This window comes from Phodopus roborovskii, unplaced genomic scaffold (assembly GCF_943737965.1).
Source record: "Phodopus roborovskii unplaced genomic scaffold, PHOROB, whole genome shotgun sequence".
NCBI classification, from domain to species: Eukaryota; Metazoa; Chordata; class Mammalia; order Rodentia; family Cricetidae; genus Phodopus; species Phodopus roborovskii.
Window position 1 is genome coordinate 86,378 of NW_026125216.1, and position 18,514 is coordinate 104,891.

General features: G+C 44.1%; 1 protein-coding gene across 1 annotated transcript in view; it reads right to left on the reverse strand.

Moving 5' to 3' along the window:
- Positions 1-11,469, reverse strand: part of LOC127227031 (coiled-coil domain-containing protein 3-like) — a 93,246-nt gene extending 81,777 nt beyond the window's left edge. The window contains 2 exon segments of the mRNA XM_051191262.1: positions 7,677-7,848; positions 11,066-11,469. Coding sequence (XP_051047219.1) covers positions 7,677-7,848; positions 11,066-11,439 — 546 coding nt within the window. The 5' untranslated portion in view covers positions 11,440-11,469.
- Positions 11,470-18,514: the final 7,045 nt, after the last annotated feature.

Genomic DNA, 18,514 nt, shown 5'->3' on the forward strand with positions numbered 1-18,514 from the left:
CAGCAGATTCATTCAAAGTTAATAGAGATCAGATTTGAGCTGGGGAGGCCTCCTGAGTATCTTGGCTACAGACATGATGGAGGAAACCAGGAAAGGATACAGGACAGGTGACATGTATGCTGATCCCTAGACCCTGGAACAGCTCTGAGACTGAATGAGACATGATAAATCTTGTTGACTATGGAGTCCTCATGACTTATTACATGCCATCCTTTCATATGGCAAGGATAGAATTTGGTTATACAGTCCAAGTGGACTTACAAAGTTGACAGATGCCTTTTATCTGGTCAAATATAAAACAGAAAATCATCTTTAGCTGACTTTTACATATCACACATTCCATACTTATGTCAGTGAAGATACACATGTTACCTTTAAAAGTTTTGTGCATTTTCAGAACAAAAGGACCAGAGACCAATCAAGACAAGTAGCCCAGGTGATCCAGTCTCTCAGAATACCTCTGTTGCAGTTTCCTCAAAATTCTGCATCCAGAACAACTTTAAAGCCACTAGCTGAGATGGTCAAGCCTCACAGACTACTCCAGCCAAGACTTCAGATAAGCTCTACACTTTCCCATCACACAGAGACTAAACAAAAAAATAATACGGTGTTTCCCCCAGGACTTGATCATTATCCCAATTTTCTCAGGGTCCCCTGAAGATGCCGTCACCCACAGACAACAAGAAGTAATTTTAATAACATGACACCCACATTGTCAAAAGGTAGAGTGGGTGTTTTTTGTCATTCTATGGATTATGGATGTTAGTCATCATTTAGAAGGGTTGGTTGCAAATTGTTCTTAGTTGCAAGTTGTTATTAGTCATAGTCGGGGAGAAAAATAAACAAAGGAAATTAGACTCAGGGATCTCATTATGAAAAGAAAAAGTAGGGAGATAGAATGAAGGGATAAAAAGGTAGATTGTTGATTCTACTTTTAACTTTCAAACAACCACTAGCATAAAATATTTTACATTTCTATGGATTTTTATATATTGATACAAGTTTAAGGTTATTTTTGTTAGGACGTACTGTAGGTATGCTTCTACTTTTCTTTAAGGTATTGTACCTATTCAACTCATACAAAAATTTAATGCAAAGTTTCTAGTCCTTAAAAGCTATTATTATAAACCAGTTAGTATAGTTAAAAATGAAGGTTAGTAATTAGTCATCTATAACAATCAAACTTGTGGGCATGTTAGTTATGATCTCAAGGTCATATGAAAATACATTCTTAGGGCTGGAAAAATGGCTCAGCGGTTAAGAGCATTGGCTACTCTTCCAGAGGCCCTAGGTTCAATTCCCAGCACCCACATGGCAGTTCAAACTGTCTATAATTCCAGTTCCAGGGCATGTAACACCCTCATACAAACATGTATTAAGGAAAAATACATAAAATAAAAATAAGTTATAAATACAGTGTAGATAAGATAGATGATCTTCAAACATTTAAAAGACTTACAGAATATAGAATTTTAAATGTTTTAATAACACAAGACTTTTCATGACAGTGAGATACATCTGTTCTTGGCAGCACCAATCTACTTCATAAAAGAATTATGGGCATCAAAGAACCTCCATATGGAGTTTGCATACTTTGTGGCAAAGCTAGCCATTTGGGCAAAAAACCACCCTTGCCTTGACTGCTGACAGTATGCAGCCCAAACTGGACAAGCAGGATATCAAAGGAACTGCTGAACTATGCCAAGACAAGATAGGAGAATCCTTCAAATTTCCTGCTTCACAGAAAGTTTGTCAGATATTCTAGACTTGTAGGCTGAAAATGGATGCCCCAATGTTGCATAGGAACCTTGGGTTATTGTCCAGGCAGCCAACTGTCTTTGTAGCTTCTATGGTTTTGGAACTTGTTTTCTCTGTACTTCCTGTTTACTCGGGTAATATTATATCCTTCTAGAGTCTCTGAGGGGTTTAAGATGAGATAGTTATAGTTAGTAGCATTGTTACCAAATTCAGAAAAGAAACTCACAAAGAGGTTATAAAGTCTATAAGGTTAGGAGACAAAGCTTAAATTGTGTATGCAAGAAAATGTTTTGAAGTCTAAAAAGGTACTTTTATGATATTAATACAAGTTAGGATAGAAAGTGAATTAGGTATAAAACTTTGAATTCATCGAGATAAGATAGCTAATAGAGTAATTTCTCCAAATTTGCCAAATACAAATGGACTGAACATGTAATTCTTAGCTGATAATTGATCTTATTGTATATAATTTTACTGTTTAACTAGAGTTAAAACCTTTTCTTTTTATTTAAAAGGGGGGGAATGTTGCGAGTATTTTTGCACTGTGTGAAAATGTGCCACTGTGATTGGATTAATAAAGAGTTGAGTGACCAATAGCTAGGCGGAAAGAGGTTAGATGGGACTTCCAGAGGAGTTGTCAGCCAGAAACAGAGAGGAAACAGGAGGTACAAGAAAAAGAGAGTCAATGCCACATGGCAGAATGTAGATTAATATAATGGGCTAATTTAAGTTATAAGAACTACTTAGGAGCAATCCTAAGGTACAGGCCAAGCTTTCATAATTAATCAGAAGTTTCTGTGCCATTATTTGGAAGCTGGCTAGTGGGACAGAGAAAGACTTATTACAAATGACCTTCAGGTGTCAGTTCTCCCCTCCCACATTGTCTGAGAGGGCACATATCTGCACTGAGTATGCCAGACTAGTTGACTGAAGAGTCTGTAAGAATTCTCCTGTCTCTGCCTCCCATTTCTCAGTATGGGTGTGTTTGGATTGCAGATACCTGCCCTACTGCATCCAGCTTGCATGTCGGTTCTGGGGGTCCCAACTCAATTCATCAGGCTTATGTAATATTGAGATGAGGCTATTCCCTACTCTAAGTTACTCCATGTGGTATACAACAGTGGTTTATCAGTCTGTGTGATGCCCCAAGAGACTCCATTTTCAAGCAGACTTCTACTCTGTTTTGAGAAAGAATGACTGCAACCCCTGTTAGACCCACAAGCCATACATCTGCCAGGTACCCTCCCATCCAACACTGACTGATAGATGACTGGAAGTAAAGGGAAACCACCCTCTGCATTTATTGGAGTGAACTGAGAGACATATGAGTATATTGAAATCCTATCAGGGAAACCAGACCTAAGAATTTATTTGACACACCAGAGCAAAAAATAAAAAGTTATACCAGAGTATGACACCATTGAATGGATACCTTAAAGTGGCAGATCCCTAACATTTTGATTGTATGTTGTCACACCAACCTATCACCTAATGACTAGTATGTACACGGAGGATCAACAAGCAGAAAACTCCCCAACTGTCCCTGGAGCTTCAGCTCCACTAGGGACCCCTCTGTTGACTCAGCCTAATCAGCTGCCTGCCCATCCACTCATTTGAGCCTAGACCTGAAACAGCACATGCTGGTTTTTGTCAAGAGTCACTTAGGTAGAAGGAACCTTCACTGAGAATATGATGCCACCAACAGATTGCCTGCAGGCAGATTAGTGATCAATGAAGGGGTCCCTGCCACTGTGGGGGAGGGTACACTGAAGCAGGTGGTCTTCCGTGGTAAAAGAAACCAAGTTGAGTAAGCCATAGGGAGCACGGAGTGAGCATTGTTCCTTCTCTGTGGCCTCTGCTGCAGCTCTGCCTCCAGGTTCCTGCTCTGACTTCTCTTCATGATGAACTGGAAGCTACGAGATGAAATAAACACTTTTCTCTCCAAGTTGCTTTTGGTCATGGCCTTTATCGCAGCAATAGAAACCAAAGTTCAAACTAGGATACTGCAGTTTCCTGCTCTCAGACCCAGGTTCAGGTTCTTACCACACAGCTGAACTCTGCAGCCTTGCTCTCAGACCCTGACTTGAGCCACCTCCCAGCACTGATCTGGCTTGCAGCTTATCAATAGATTCCCACAGCCTACTTCTGAAAGTTTTCGTACACTCCTGCAGCCTCTTTAACTTGTATTAATTCTGTAAACTACATATATGCATACATATATACTTACTATGTGTGATGTGTGAGATGAGAGGTAATTAAGATTGGAATAAAAGAACCTACGTTGACCTCAGCCAGGTTATCAGGATAACCTTTAAAGCTGCTGTCAGAAACCTCTGGGTCTTGAGAATGTATTGCTCTTCAAAAAAACAGTAATACTGTAGAAAGACACAAACATGTTCCTCTGTGTCTCTAACTAGTATGCTCACAACATACAGCAAGTGTTTTTACCCAAGCAGCCCTCGGGTTAAATATTAAAAGAATTAGCTTTTTAAAAGAAGGATGGTGGCACATGCCTTCAAATCCAGCACTTAGGAGGCTGACCTGGGACAATTGAGAATTTGAGACTGACCTAGACTATACAGCAAGTTCAAGATCAGCCATGGGATCCACATTATGAGACCCTGGTGTTCACATACATGCATGTGCACAAACATGTGATAGTAGATAGATAGATGGATGGATGGATAGATAGATAGATAGATAGATAGATAGATAGATAGAGATAAGTTTTTTCATTGAGTTCTGATGTGGTCCTTTTCAAAGAGGGCAGGGAGTAAAAACAGAATGAAGGAAAGGGCCTGGGAAGTTGAGAGTGCCCCCAAATCAAACCTTTAAATTTAATACCCATCAGAACAGCATTCTGGAATGATTGTCACCCGACTTTAGATTTTGACACTTCATCCATGTGTTCAGTTCTCCCACACTCTATTATACAAGAGGCCAGAGTGACTAAAGGGGAAAGCAATCTCCCCAGGATCAGCATCTGATGCACAGAAATAGGCCTGCCTCCCCGCTGAAACTATTCCCCAGGGTCCTATTGTTCTAGTCTCTCCCTTCTTAACGTTGGAAAATCTAATTCCAAACAAATGTGAACAAAACACTAATAAGTTATGCAGCTGAAGATGTTTAGGGCTAAGCCCCTTAAGCTTTTTTTGGAGTAATATTTGATCTCTTGACATAAATCTATTGCTATTGTGGGTTATATACATATGCAAAGCTCCCTCAAAATAAGTCAAAACTAGACTGATTACATTCCTGATAGACTAGGTGTGACTTGTCAGGAACTCTGAGGCTTTGATGAAATCTATCCAATGTAGTGTGGAATAGTGATCAGTAAAGGCAAGAAAGGAGAAATGGGGGCTGGGAGATGGCTCCATGGGTAAAAGAGCTTATTACATAAGCATTGAAAACCTGAGTTCTAATCTTCTATACCTGTGTAAGAAGCTAAACAGGGTCATGCAAATTCATAATTCACAGTGTTGGGAGGGGGCACAGATAGAAGAAGGTCATTCAGGCTTGCTAGCTGCCAGTCTAGGTCCAAGTTCAATGAGAGAGGCTGCCGCAAGTGAATAATGAGAGGACACAGTAAGACATTCAAACATATATACATACATACACACAAGCACACACTCATGCTCACAAAGGAAAACAGGGCTAGAGAGAGCTCAGGTGGTAAAGTGTTTATGAACTCAGGATGACATGAGCATGCTCCCCCAGAACCCACATAAAAAAGCTAGGCATGGTGGCACACCTCTCTAATCCCAGCAAGGCAGAGCCAGAGATGGCAAGGACCCCTGGGGCTGGATGGCCAGCCAACCTAGCCTGCTGGGTGAGCTCCAGATCAACAAAAGACTCTTGTGGGAAAATAAAAGCGGAGTAGATGGCGCCCTGCAGTGACTTAAATGAGAATGATTCCCCACAGGTTCATGTGTTTGAACACTTGATTCCCAGCTGGTGGAAATGTTTAAAAGGGATTAAGAGGTGTGGCTTTGTTGGAGGAAGTGTATCACTAGGGGCAGGCTCTGCTGAAGGAAGTGTATCACTAGGAGCAGGCTTTGAGGTTTCAAAAGACTGGCACTATTTCCAGTTGTCTCAGTCTCCTGCTTTTGGATCATGATAACTACCAGCTGTTCTTCCCACCACGCCTTTCCCTCACCATCATGGGCTCGGACACCCAGGAACTATAAATTTAATCAAATGCTTTCTTTTGTAAGTTGCCTCAGTCATGGTGTTTTGTCACAGTAATAGAAAACTAATACTGGGTCTGAGGAACAAAACCAGAAGTCTCCTGCCTCTATGTATCTGCATATACATATGCAAAGGTGCCAGCACACACATGCATCTGCACACACAAACAGGGAGGAGGGGAAGAGGAGAAAACAAAGCAGGCTCTTGGTACAGTGCTGTAACAAAACACAGGACAAGGAGACCCTAGACTGCTGTCAGTGGAGGAGAAAACATGAATGACTTCTTTTGTCTGGACAGCTTTGCCCATCACAGGAACAGCATCTCTGAGAAAACGAGAGCAAGGTTCTGGAGCCAGGAATCCCGGGGCTGAAGATGATGATGTTTATTGGAACAAGGCAGCTACCCCAGACTAAGCCACCAGAAAAAACGAGTCACGCCTCTCAAACCCTCCACACATGGACAGAAAGAATGGAGCCACCAAATACAGCTGGATGATTCTTTAAACCATAAATAGGACCACCACTTGATTTGCTATCCAAATCTGACCTGTCTCCGGAAAGTGCTCACTTAACTTCAAATCTACTTTGGATAGAGAGTGATAGGCCAGCAGCCCACAGGCCTGGTCTGACTTACTCTCTCGTCTCATCAATGCCATCATGGCACTGTCATTGTTTGGGGGAAGTGACAACCGCTAGATTTCCCTCTAACTTGCATTTGGCTCAGATCGGAAGATGTCTTTATATTTCCACATTCAAAGTAATCTTAACTTTTACTACAGCCACTTGCTCTACCTTGTAAAGTTTTAAAGGGAGTATAACTTTAAAATTCATGGAATGGAGGATGGAGAGTAGAGTGGGCTCAGCAGCTAAGAGCCCTTCTTGCTCTTCCAGAGGACCTGGGTTTGAGCGCTAGGACCCACATGGCAGCTCACAACCATCCTTAACTCCAGTTCCTGGGGAATCAACACCTGCTTCTAACTCCCCCAGTCATCAGGCATGCACATGGTGTACATGCATGCAGGGGGAAAAATCCACACACACAAAATAAATCTAAAAGAAAAATGTAAGCATGGAATGCTAGCTCTGGGAGTTCTCTTCTTTCCTTTGCTTCCAAGACTATTCCTTAGAGCAGTGGTTCTCAAACTTCCTAATGCTGTGACTCTTTAATACAGGTCCTCATGTTGTGGTGACCCCCAACCATAAAGTTATTCCATTGCTCCTCCATGACTGTAATTTTGCTGCATTTATAAGTCATAATGTAAATTTCTAATATACAGGATATCTGATATGCAACCCCAAAGGAGTCATGACCCACAAGTTGACAACCACTGCCTTATAGCAGTGGTTGTATCAGTAACAACCACTGTCAGTCACAAGAATAGCCACAATGGCTTGCAGGCATTGAACACTTACTCAAGCACTATGCCAAGAGACTTACAAATTTAAACCAAATGAATGCAATATGGATGTGACTTTTGTCTTCCTTTTTGCAAAAGGGGAACCTGACACAGACATATGTATCTTCCTCCCATCTTGTTCCTTCTTTGTGAAGAACTCCTTTTCAAACACTAAACCTGGGGCATCCAAAACCTATGGGCATCATTCTCAGCTGAGAGGAAGGTGGGAGGATAAATAATTTAGAAGAGGATTCTCAAACCCTTTGATCATGAGGCGCCTAGAAGGTATGATTACACGCTTGCTTTGCTTAGGCACAGGATCTACCGCTCTTACCCTGTTGTCTTCCTGGATCTCCCAGTCACTTGAGGTCATCAGCTGCTGCCCTTGGGAACAGTTAGCAAACTGAAAGAGGCTGGAAAACATCCTTCTGTTTTCTTGTGTGTCTGGAAAGATGGCATCTTGGAAATTGACTCCATGGGGCAAGAGGTTGTAATTTTCATCCATCCTGAGGGGGAGGGGTCAAAGCAGAGATATAGGAGAGGTTACTGGAGGTGGGCCAACTTCAGGCCAGATTACAAAGGCCAGAGATAATCTTGCTAATTTCATCACGAAGTCTGCAATGGTTCCCAGGAAGAGATCCCTACAGTTAGCAAGTCTAACTGTTTTCCACTGTGTAATACTTGAGTCTAACCTTAAGGTTTTCTTAAGAATAGAATCTAGAAAGGTGGAAGGAAGATGTGTGCTTGTATGCCTGTCTGACTATTTCCCAAGTCCCCCAGGACCTTCCATCTCATAGTGTTCCTTACTCCTTGGTGAGAAGGAAGCCAGTTGTAATGTGACCTAGATTCAAGCCTCACTGCTACATACAGGTCTCAAAATTTCTTCTTTAAGCACCATCATCTTCCAGTCTTCTCTAAGAGGATTACAGTAGAACCTACTTCCTTGATGTTATCATGGAGATGCATTGGAAAAAATGTAAACACAGCTGGAGATGTGGCTCAGTGCTAAGTCCTGGTAAAGTGTGAGGACCTCAATTTGAATTCCTAGCACCCACATAAAAAGCCAGTCATGGCTGTGCATGCTGGTAACACCAGCACTGGAGGGCAGGGACAGACTGATCCTGAGAGCCTTCTAGCCCAGGCTAGCCCAAACTTCGAGCTTCCAGGGCAATGAGAGACCCTGTATCAAGACAATAAAGTGGAGGGCGATAGAGGACAGCATCTCCTGTAGGGAGCCGTCCCTGCATTCTCCATTACAAGATGGCGCCTGCATCCGGCAGGCACCGAATGGTAAACAAGCTAGTGCGCAGGCGCTGGGTAACTTTCCATCCCTTGGGCTCTGCCTCTCCCGTGGCATCATATGGGCCGATGGGCTGCCAATCAGGAGGTGACACGTCCGAGGCGAAGGTTGTAAACCTATATAAGGGTTGGGTTTTGGATGTTTGGCGTCTCCACTCTGTAAGCTTATGCTCTCCCTCTCAAGATCATTAAAGCTTTACTGCAGAAGGATCCTGAGTGTGCCGCGTAGTTCTTGCTGGCGAGACGGTAGCACGGGACAATCTCCCTCTGGCCTCTGCATGTGCACACACTCCTGTGCATGCACCACATACATACACATACATGCTCATCCAACACATACAAATACAATGAAGCACTTGGCACATCGTGAATGCAAGTATATAAATATTAGTGAACATGTTTATATGTGTTGGTGTGAAGTGATTTTTAGAAACAGAAGTCAGAAAAAAAAGAAAACGAGGTGAGAATTTTAACCTAAGTTTTCCAGTTTGAGTTTGAAATGCTCCCCCTCCTCTCAGTTTCATGGGCTCAACCTTGGTACCCAACTAGGGAGGGAGGCTGTCAAAGTTGCAGAAGGAAATAAGTCACCAGGAGTATGTCTTTGTGTCTATATACTGCCATGGCCCTTCCTGTATTCCTTCTCTGCTTCCTGTTTGCCATGAGGTGAACAGACTGTGCTCTGTGCACCACCGTATAACCATCTGCCCAAGCGTCCAGAGCCACATGGCGATGGAATGAGCCCTCTGAAATGAACCAAAATAAACCCTCCCCTACTTTCCATTTATCAGTCACAGTGAGTGAGCAAGAGATGGGGAGAAGAGGCCAGAACAACAGAGGGGGAACGCTTTGTGTGCCATTATTAGCAAGGCAAGACAGCCCTATGAAGACAGTCTGTCACAGTATCATGTTTCTGTTGGTCTGTCTTAACTTTCTTTAATTATGTCATCGCAAAAGATGAAAACATTTGGCTGACCATTGCATAGTCACTGGACCATTTTGTGATTAAAAAGGAAAAAGTCCAACACTGCTCAGGTCCTGAGCTTTCATCCAGTGGGAAATAAAAACCCTGTCAAGTTGTTTCCTAGCTGGGTTCTCGGTGTTTTCCCTAAATAAAAACATGAAAAGGCTGAGTTAGATTCTCTGGATCAAGAAAGGAACTGGCACAGTCCTGGCTGACTTTATTTAGACACTATACTTTCCAGACAATTAAAAAGAAAAAAAAAAATCAACCTAATCTGGCTAAGCCACTCAAGCCAACACAAAGCAGAACATGCATTCTAAACTTAGCCTGTCTTCAATATGGGAAGCACATGTGTCCCTGAGCTGCAGGATGCCCCCCGGAGGAACTTAACTGTTTTCTTTCTCAGCGATTCCAAAACCAATCTGCAGACCCTGCTCAGAATCATTCCCAAGAGCCTTCCTGCTTTTTTACAACTGGTAAGACCGGGACTATCGCTGATCATAAAGCTTTGGACTGAATCAATGACTGTTTTAAAACCTGGCTAAGCTACTAAGTCCATGTCTCACCCCGTTGCTCTATATCTGTCTTAATTGAATGAGAAGCAACCCACAAACTTGCGGAACCACCTGCTGTCTTCTACCTGTTCTTTGGATAAAACTTAGCAGTCAGTAAAAATGAACTGAATTTAGGAACAGATACATTTCCTGCTGACCATAAGCCAACCTCCATGGAACTTCACAAGGTTGATAGTGTCTGCAAGGACCACCTGCCTGATGCCCCTCTGACCTCTTCAGAGCAGTGAGCCACGTTTTGTCTTTCCCCCAATCTCTGCTAATTTGAATTACCTGGCAGCAGGTATGAGAGCGTGGAACAAGAAGACAGCTGAGCTGCTTTCTGGCATTGAAGTGCATAGAAAACAAGAGCGTGGACGCACGTTAAACAACGGGACTTTCCCACGTGCTCCAGGTGTGCCTATCAGTATTTGCTTCTGACTTTCAGCCAGATGGGAATTAATGGAGGGGTGAGATGTGAGAGTAAGACTCAGAGAAGTATTTGACTCAAAACTCACACTTGAGAAGTTCAATGTCAGAATGCAGACAACTGATTCCAAAAGTCATCTGTCTCAATACAACAAATGGGTGGTTGGAAAGCATTTTGATAGCTGCAAGTGGTAGCATGAGTCTGTGAATCCTAGCACTGAGGCTGAGGCAGGAGGATCGCCGGAGAAAATAAAACCCGGTCTCATAAACAAAAGCACTTTAACCTTTTGGTCTTTGACACCCTTCTGGCTGTGCACATGACTCCAAAATCCTGTTTCTTTTCCTCAGCCTAGGGTGGTCAGGATCTTCATAAAGGATAGAGCAAGAGAGACTACAAACAGCCTAAGGCATGTTCTACTTTTGCAAAAAGGCCCCCGGCACTCCTGACCTGCTGCAGGTAGCCCGCAGAGGGGCCAGGCTCACCTGACAAAGAAGAAATAGGAGTAGTCCTGAACCACCGTGTGGGAGTGACAGGAGAAGTAGCCCAGACCTGTAAGATTGAGCCTGGAGCCGGCGGGCACCTCCAGCATACTGCCCCACGCCTGGTCACACAGCATCTCCACCTCGGCTGAATAGAAGAGCCCTCCCTCTCCATCTTGGTACTGCCAGGGCAGGTAGTTGTAGAGGCCAGGCACCTCAGGGTGCAGCGCCAGCACCTTGGCATACACGATGGTCTCGGCCAGCTCTGCGCGGCAGCCCTCGCTCAGGGGTCGCCACTCCGACGGCAGCTGGCAGGCGCGCGCGGGCGCCGGACGGGCAGCGAGGCAGAGCGCAGCGAGCAGCAGCGGGAGCAGCATGCCAGCGGCTACTCTCTAGCCCGGTCTAGCCCGGGCGCATGGCCCGTCCGGGTGCCGGGGAAGGCGGGGAGCCCGCAGCGCCTGCACGCCCTGGGCGCTCGACTGCGCGAGCTCCGGGGAGCTGGGTGGTGTGGCTAGCTCTGTGGCCAGGATCACCATGCCCCGGCCTTCGCCTCTCCACGCTTAAGAAGGGTCGCAAGGACGCGACGGGACGGGCGGGGACTGGGGCGTGGACGTCGGCGGGGGCGGGGAGTCCGCTCCGCAACCAGGCCTTGCAGGGCTCCCGGAAAAGGGGACAGGCCCCGGGAGCTGGGACTCCCGGGTGGCGACGGGACGTGTGAACTGAGTCTTGACCATTTGACCCAGTCGCTTTGTGGCACACCGCTATGGGCTAGATCAGAGCTTGCCCCGTGTAAAAAGTTGGTCTCTACGCAGGTGTCCCACAGCTCCTGCTCTCAGTTTGCACGATGAGGTACTCGGTGTTAAGTCTTTACGTTTTTTTCCTGCAAGTGATTTAGAATCAAAGTGCATAGAAATCAAATCAGATTTTTGTCAGATCTGATTTTCAACTTTGTATGAAATAATCTCCACCTCTTTCCTCCTATGTCTCCCACCTCTCTTCCTCTCCCACTTTCTCCCTCTTACCTCCCCCTCCTCCCTCCTCCTCTCTATCCTTTTCTCCCCTGGACTCCTTCGCCCTGATCCCATCTTCCTCTCATCCTTCTCTATCACACACACACACACACACACACACACACACACACACACACACACACTGATTTTTCTGTAATAATGGCCTTCAAAGAGTCCCCATAAAGATCTGAAAAGCCATTGTTCCAGGGTTGTTTTTTTAAGTTAACTGATTTATACAGCCCCAGATTCTGAAAGTCCTACACCTGGAAAGCAAATTTATCAGTAAATTCTCTAGTTAGTGGGCAAAATGAAAGAGACAAAAGCCCTCAAAAGTTCTCATTCTCTGTTGCCATTACTATTCTTACTGTAATAAGAATACATCATAATTAATAAAAAATAAATCACAACAGGACTAAGGACATAGCTCGGTTAGAAGAGTACTTTCTGGGCATGCATCATTCCTGGGTTTGACTTCCCAACACCTCATCAACTGGGCATGGAGATTCACACCCAGTAGTCGGGAGGTGGAGGCAGGAAGATCAAGAGTTCAGGGCTCTTGTGGGAGGGGAGTGCAGAGGGAATTTGAATCCAGCATGGGCTACAGAAACTGTCTCAAAAGAACAGAAGAATACCTATTTGTAATACTATATTGATCATATAGTCATTTTATGGATGTTACCCACATATCATTATTATAAAGTACACATTGTATCTAATGAATTTTTAGAACAAATTCATAAGCAAATTACCCTTAAAATGGAAGGCTGAAGCATTTCATTTGGGGGGTTGCAGGTTTGGAAGCAGGAACCTAGCTGAATTGTTCAAGGCACTAGAGAGAAGAGAGTTCCCAAGAAAACCTAGACGAGAATGTACAGAGTGGGAATGGAAAATTAAAAGCTGGGCCTCACCTCTACAAGCCCACAGATCTTCCAGGGAGTCCTGAAACTTTGGTTGGCTGGTTCCTTTTGTGAACGCTTCAGGTGGATGCAGGTTTTGGCCTGCAGCTCTTATAAACAAACCCAATCCATGCAGAAGGGACATAAAAGGAGGGAACCTGGGGGGGGGGGGCTTTGGGAATTTTCAGAAAATAAAAGGGACTCCAGGCATCATTATCCAGTTGATGGACTTGGAGAGCTTCAGATGGCATGAGGGTCACATTAGCTCAGATGCTTGTCAGTGAGCCAATCGGGCTTGCATTTCACAAACCTTGTGGAAGCCCCAAAGTAGAATGAAGTGTAAGAAAGAGGCCCTTCACAGGCCATGGATGTTCACGTGTCAAGTATTCAGCCTAAGACCTCAACGAATTTCCATTTTTGAGTGAGCGAATAAGAGAGAGAGAGAGAGAGAGAGAGAGAGAGAGAGAGAGAGAGAGAGAATCTTGTTATGTAACCTCAAATGCCTGCAGGCAAGAATTTCAAGTGTGTGCCACTATGTCCGGCGAGGCCTCAACAAATACTGCAGGAAAATCTTAGTTATAGTTGAAGTAAATCCAGAGGACAGCAGTGCCAAGTATGTAGATGACAAATGGCTCTCCGCAGTTACCTGCCATGGGAAATACCAGACTTTCCCACAATGAGTGAGGAAGTGACGTCATGCCTAACATCAGAGGCGCTTATCAGTGCAGCACCATTGTCTCACACTGGACATTGAAACTCTCATGGGGTCACCGCACGAACCTGCTCCGTCTGTCATAATGAAATGCCACAGACTGGAGGATTAACCAGTGGTGATTTATTGCTCCTAGTTCTGGGGACTAAAAGTTCAGTATCCAGATGCCAAGGCTGGTGTCTGGTAAGACCTTTGTCCCTGAGGTGTGTGTAAACGGCTATCTTGTATTCTTAGAGCAAGAGGTAGCCTTTTCTTTATGTTCTTCTGTCCTCCCCTTACAAGTTCAGTGGTCCAGGACCCCACCTTTACCAACTCATCTATTCTTATTTGCCCCCATAAAGACCCTATTTCCAAATATAGTCACAGAGGGATGGGACAGAGCTTTGCCATATGAATGGGAGTGAAGAGGGAGACAGGCAGTATAGACGGAACAGTTGTTCAACAGGTGCTCTGCAGGTTTGCTTGAGAAAGAGGGAGAGTGTGACATAATTTATATTCCTGGCGAACAGAGCAAGCATTGTCAGACCAGTGTTAAGAGTGTCTAACTATGAGCTGAGTACTGTTGTACAGAGTTTGCTTATTTTGTCTTAACTCAATTGCCAAACAACATTTCAGAATAGATATTACTATTGTCCTTGTTTTAAAAATCTTTGTGTGTTATGACTGTATACATAGTGTGTGTGTGTGTGTGTGTGTATGGTGTTTTATATGTATGTGTTATGTGTGTACATACATGTGTGTGTGCTATGTGTGTGTTTCTGTGGTGTGTGTGTGTACATGTGTGTCTGTGTGCTATGTATGTGTTTCTGTGGTGTGTGTGGTGGTGTTTGTATGTGGTGTGTGCATGTATGTGGTCTGTGTGTGCATATGAGTGGTTTACGTGTGTGTATGTGTACTTATTCACATGAATATGAGCCTATGTGTTTGACTAAGGAAGCAAACAGATGTCTTCAAGCTTATGTAGCAGGTACTTTATTTACTGAGGCATCTTTTGAGTTCCTTGAGGGGTATTTTATTCTGTGTGACTATGTGTTAATTTACTTTTGAAGTATTAGCATTTGCTTACACATTACTAGAGATCAAACTCAGTCTCAGGTATGGGAGGCAAGGCAAGCACTTTGCCACTAAATACCACCCATAGCCCCCAAGGAACATTTTTTAATAACATGTCATTGAGTGGACAGTGGACAGAGAAGCCGTGAGAGTTGGGCTGGTGTGAGCCAGGCTCTGTAAATCCCAGGATTTTCATCTTCTTCTTTCTGTGTAAGGAGCTATGAGGAGGAGCTAAGGCTTTTGGTGAGAAAATACATCTAGAGAGATAGACAGAGGCACAGAGAGACAGAGACAGAAGACAGAGAGAAACAGACTACAGACAGAAGGTGGAGACAGAGCATGCATGTCTCGATTTTCCCTCTAATCCCTTGTAGTGTTCCCTACTGGCCAAAGCGAACTGATACAATTCACACAGATCACATCCAGAAGTTGGGGAAGGGTGTTGAGAGCCAAGGAAAGCATCTACCATGCTTTTATCACCTCACTGAAAACCTTCAGAACAGAGGCATGACTTCAGCAGACTGTTTTGGAGAAGTTCTTCTTGCAGGAGGATCTTGAGGAAGGATCCGAAAAGCAGGACCTCCAGTGAAACACCGCATGCAAGAGTCCAGACCGCAGACTCCAGAGTCCACGTTCATCACACCATTTATCCTAAACAGGAGGGCACAGATGTGACATCTGAAGACCCTGGGTTCAACAGGATCAACAATGGCAACTTACTATACCCAAGGGGTAGGAGATACCAGGCAGACTCCCAATGTGTCTGTGTTAAGTGTACATGTCAATCTCATTCAAACTTCATAACCATTCTCAAGCCCTCCCTTGTGGTGGCTAGGATTCTAGCGCCCTTCTGTACAAAATGGAAGTGACTACATCAATAATAGGTAGAAAGAAGAGCATAAATGGGAAGCACCCTGCAACTCTAACTTAATTATACAGTACATTCTGCCAAAGATAATTGTGTGTGTACATTTGTGTTAGGGGTGACATTCATATGTGTGCAGGTGCATGTGTGCATGAAGATATGTGGAGGTCAGAGGCCAACCTCGGGTGTCTTTATTTTTTTCAAGACAGAGTTACTCTGTAGCTTCTGGAGTCTGTCCTGCTCTGTAGACCATGTTGGCCTCAAACTCAGAGATCCACTGTTCTCTGCCTCCTGAGTACTGGGATTAAAGGCATGTGCCAGTATGCCTCGGGTGTCATTCTTTGAGGTACAGCCCACTCTGTTCTTTAGATACAGTCTCCCTCTGACCTGAAAGTCACCAAACAGGCTAAGTTGTTTGCAAGGCAAGCACTGTCTTCAGTCCCAAAATTCTTGTAACAAAATAATCATTTGGCCAAGATTTAAATGTATAAAGACTTCATATAAAAATCAAAATTTCTGACTTTTGATAAAAAGGAAAAAAATGTAAATAAGATTCATATTACCACATGATAATGGGTGATTTTGTGTGTCAACTTGTCATAATCCAGAGTCATCAGAGGAAGGAGCCTCAGCTAAGAAAATGCCTCCTTGAAATCCAGCTGTAAGGCATTTTTTCATTTAGTGATCAATGGGGGAGGACCCAGGCCATAATGGGTAGTGTCATCCCTGGGCTGCTGGTCCTGGGTTCTATAAGAAAGCAAGCTGAGCAAGCCACAGGAAGTAAGACAGTGAGCAGCACCCCTCCATGGCTTCTGCATCAGCTCCTGCCTCCTGGATCCTGCCCTGTTTGAGTTCCTGTCCTGACTTCCTTCAGTGATGAACAGCAACACAGAAATGTGAGCCTGATAAACCCTCTCCTCCCCAACTTGCTTTTTTGGTCATGGTGTTGTATTACAACAATAGAAACCCTAACTAAGACAATTGCATTAAATGAAACTTAAGTGTGGCCACTCAATTATAATGGACAATGTTGCATCTCTCTAGCCATCCAATTTGCAGTAAAAGTTACAAGCTACTATTACTGGAAAACAACACACCGTGTGTAAGAAATGACAACAAAGAGTGAAAACAGCAAAGTGTGGAGGGATTGGAGCCCTCATTATTGCTGGTGGGAACATAATGTGGTACAGTCATTATGGAAAACAATATGGCAGTTCCTCAAGAGTGTGTGTTCCCCTTACGACTCAGCAGTTCTCCTTTTGTGTACATAGTTCCCGAATTTGTACACACAGACTCAGATAACTGCATGTTCATCTCTGCTGCCAAATTATTTACAGTAGTCAGAATAAGAAAAAAAACTGAATGTCTACCAATAAGAGAATAAACAAGATATACATGTATATGGGCACATATGATTCAATATAGAGGAAGAACTGAATTCTGACACATGCTATAACCTAGATAAAATGGAAATCATTTAAAAATCTCTGTGTGTTATGACTGTATGTGGTATGTGTGTGTGTGTGCACGTGCGCGCACGAATGCATGCATGTGTGTGGATATGTGCACACATGTGCGCTTATGCATGGGTGCTCTCCTCCACATTTGAGTGTGTGATTATAAGCACATAAGTGCCATGATGCCCATGTGGACATCATGGACAGCTTTGGGCATCCATCTTCACCTTCTGCCTTGTTGAAGCCAGGATCTCTTTGCTGTTAGCCACTGTGTTTACCAGGCTAGCTGGCTCACAAGCTCGCAGGGATTCTCCTGTCTCCAGATCCCATCTCACCATAGCAGCACTGGGATTACAGGTTTTACATGAGTTCTGGGGATCCAAACTAAAGCTCATAAATCTGTACAGCAAGTGCTTTACTCGCTGAGCCATCTCCCTAGACCTGATATCTTTCTTTCTATAAACACATTTAGGCACAGGCAGGTTAATTGATTTACCAAATACCCAAGAACTAGAAACTGACTGAGCCAGGAGTCAAACCCTGCAAATCAGTTTCCCGAAGTCTACTCACTCAAAGTCAATGCTAGAATGGGGCAAAAAATAGAAAGTGACTTCACAGAACAGGGTGGCCCTTTGCTTAGCATCTTTGTCAAGTACATGGTTACTGCTACGGTTTGCATATGACATGTCCCCCATAAACTCACCTGTTTGTCCCCATGCAGTGGCATTTGGCGAGGTTATAAAAACTTTAGTAGGTAGGACCTACTACCTGGAGTAAGTGGGGTCCTGGGGGCACAACCCTTGGGGATGTATTTTATTCTAGGCCCATTCCTGTACCCCTCTCTCTCTCTGTCCTGTCCCACCATGAGGTAAACCGCCCTTCTACCACATCCTCTACCACGATGATGTTCTGCCTCACCTAGGACTGTAGGCTGCAATCTCTAAAACCATGAGCCAAAACGGTTCTTCCTGCAAGTATTTTTTCTTGAGGGTTTGGATACAGTTACTCAGAAGCACTAGAGGAGTTATGAGAACTCAACATCACTCCCAGGAAGGATTTGGTGAGAGTGACACTGGCCTGGCGTCCATGCTGTTCAGTCCCATGTTATAACTTATGCAGATATGATAATTGAAAGGGTTTTCATTTAAATTTCATCTTCCACTGCCTCTGGGGCCTGGCTGGAAAAGATTGGTCTGCTTCTACTAACCTTAAAGCTTCAACTTTTCTCTCCATGTAGTCAGTAAATAAACAGCTGAAGGCCTGATTATGTCCCTCTTCTCATAGAAGCTTGACAGAATCAAAGCTCGCCAATTATTATCTGAATCCATATTTTCCTGAAGCCCCTTCCACAGGCTGTCCTTCTCATGGGTTCTCCAGGCAGGTCAGTTACATTTTTTTCTTCTCCGTTGCATCTGGCAGAGAGCCTCACTCATTTGGTTTCTCTTCCTGGTGGGGCTGC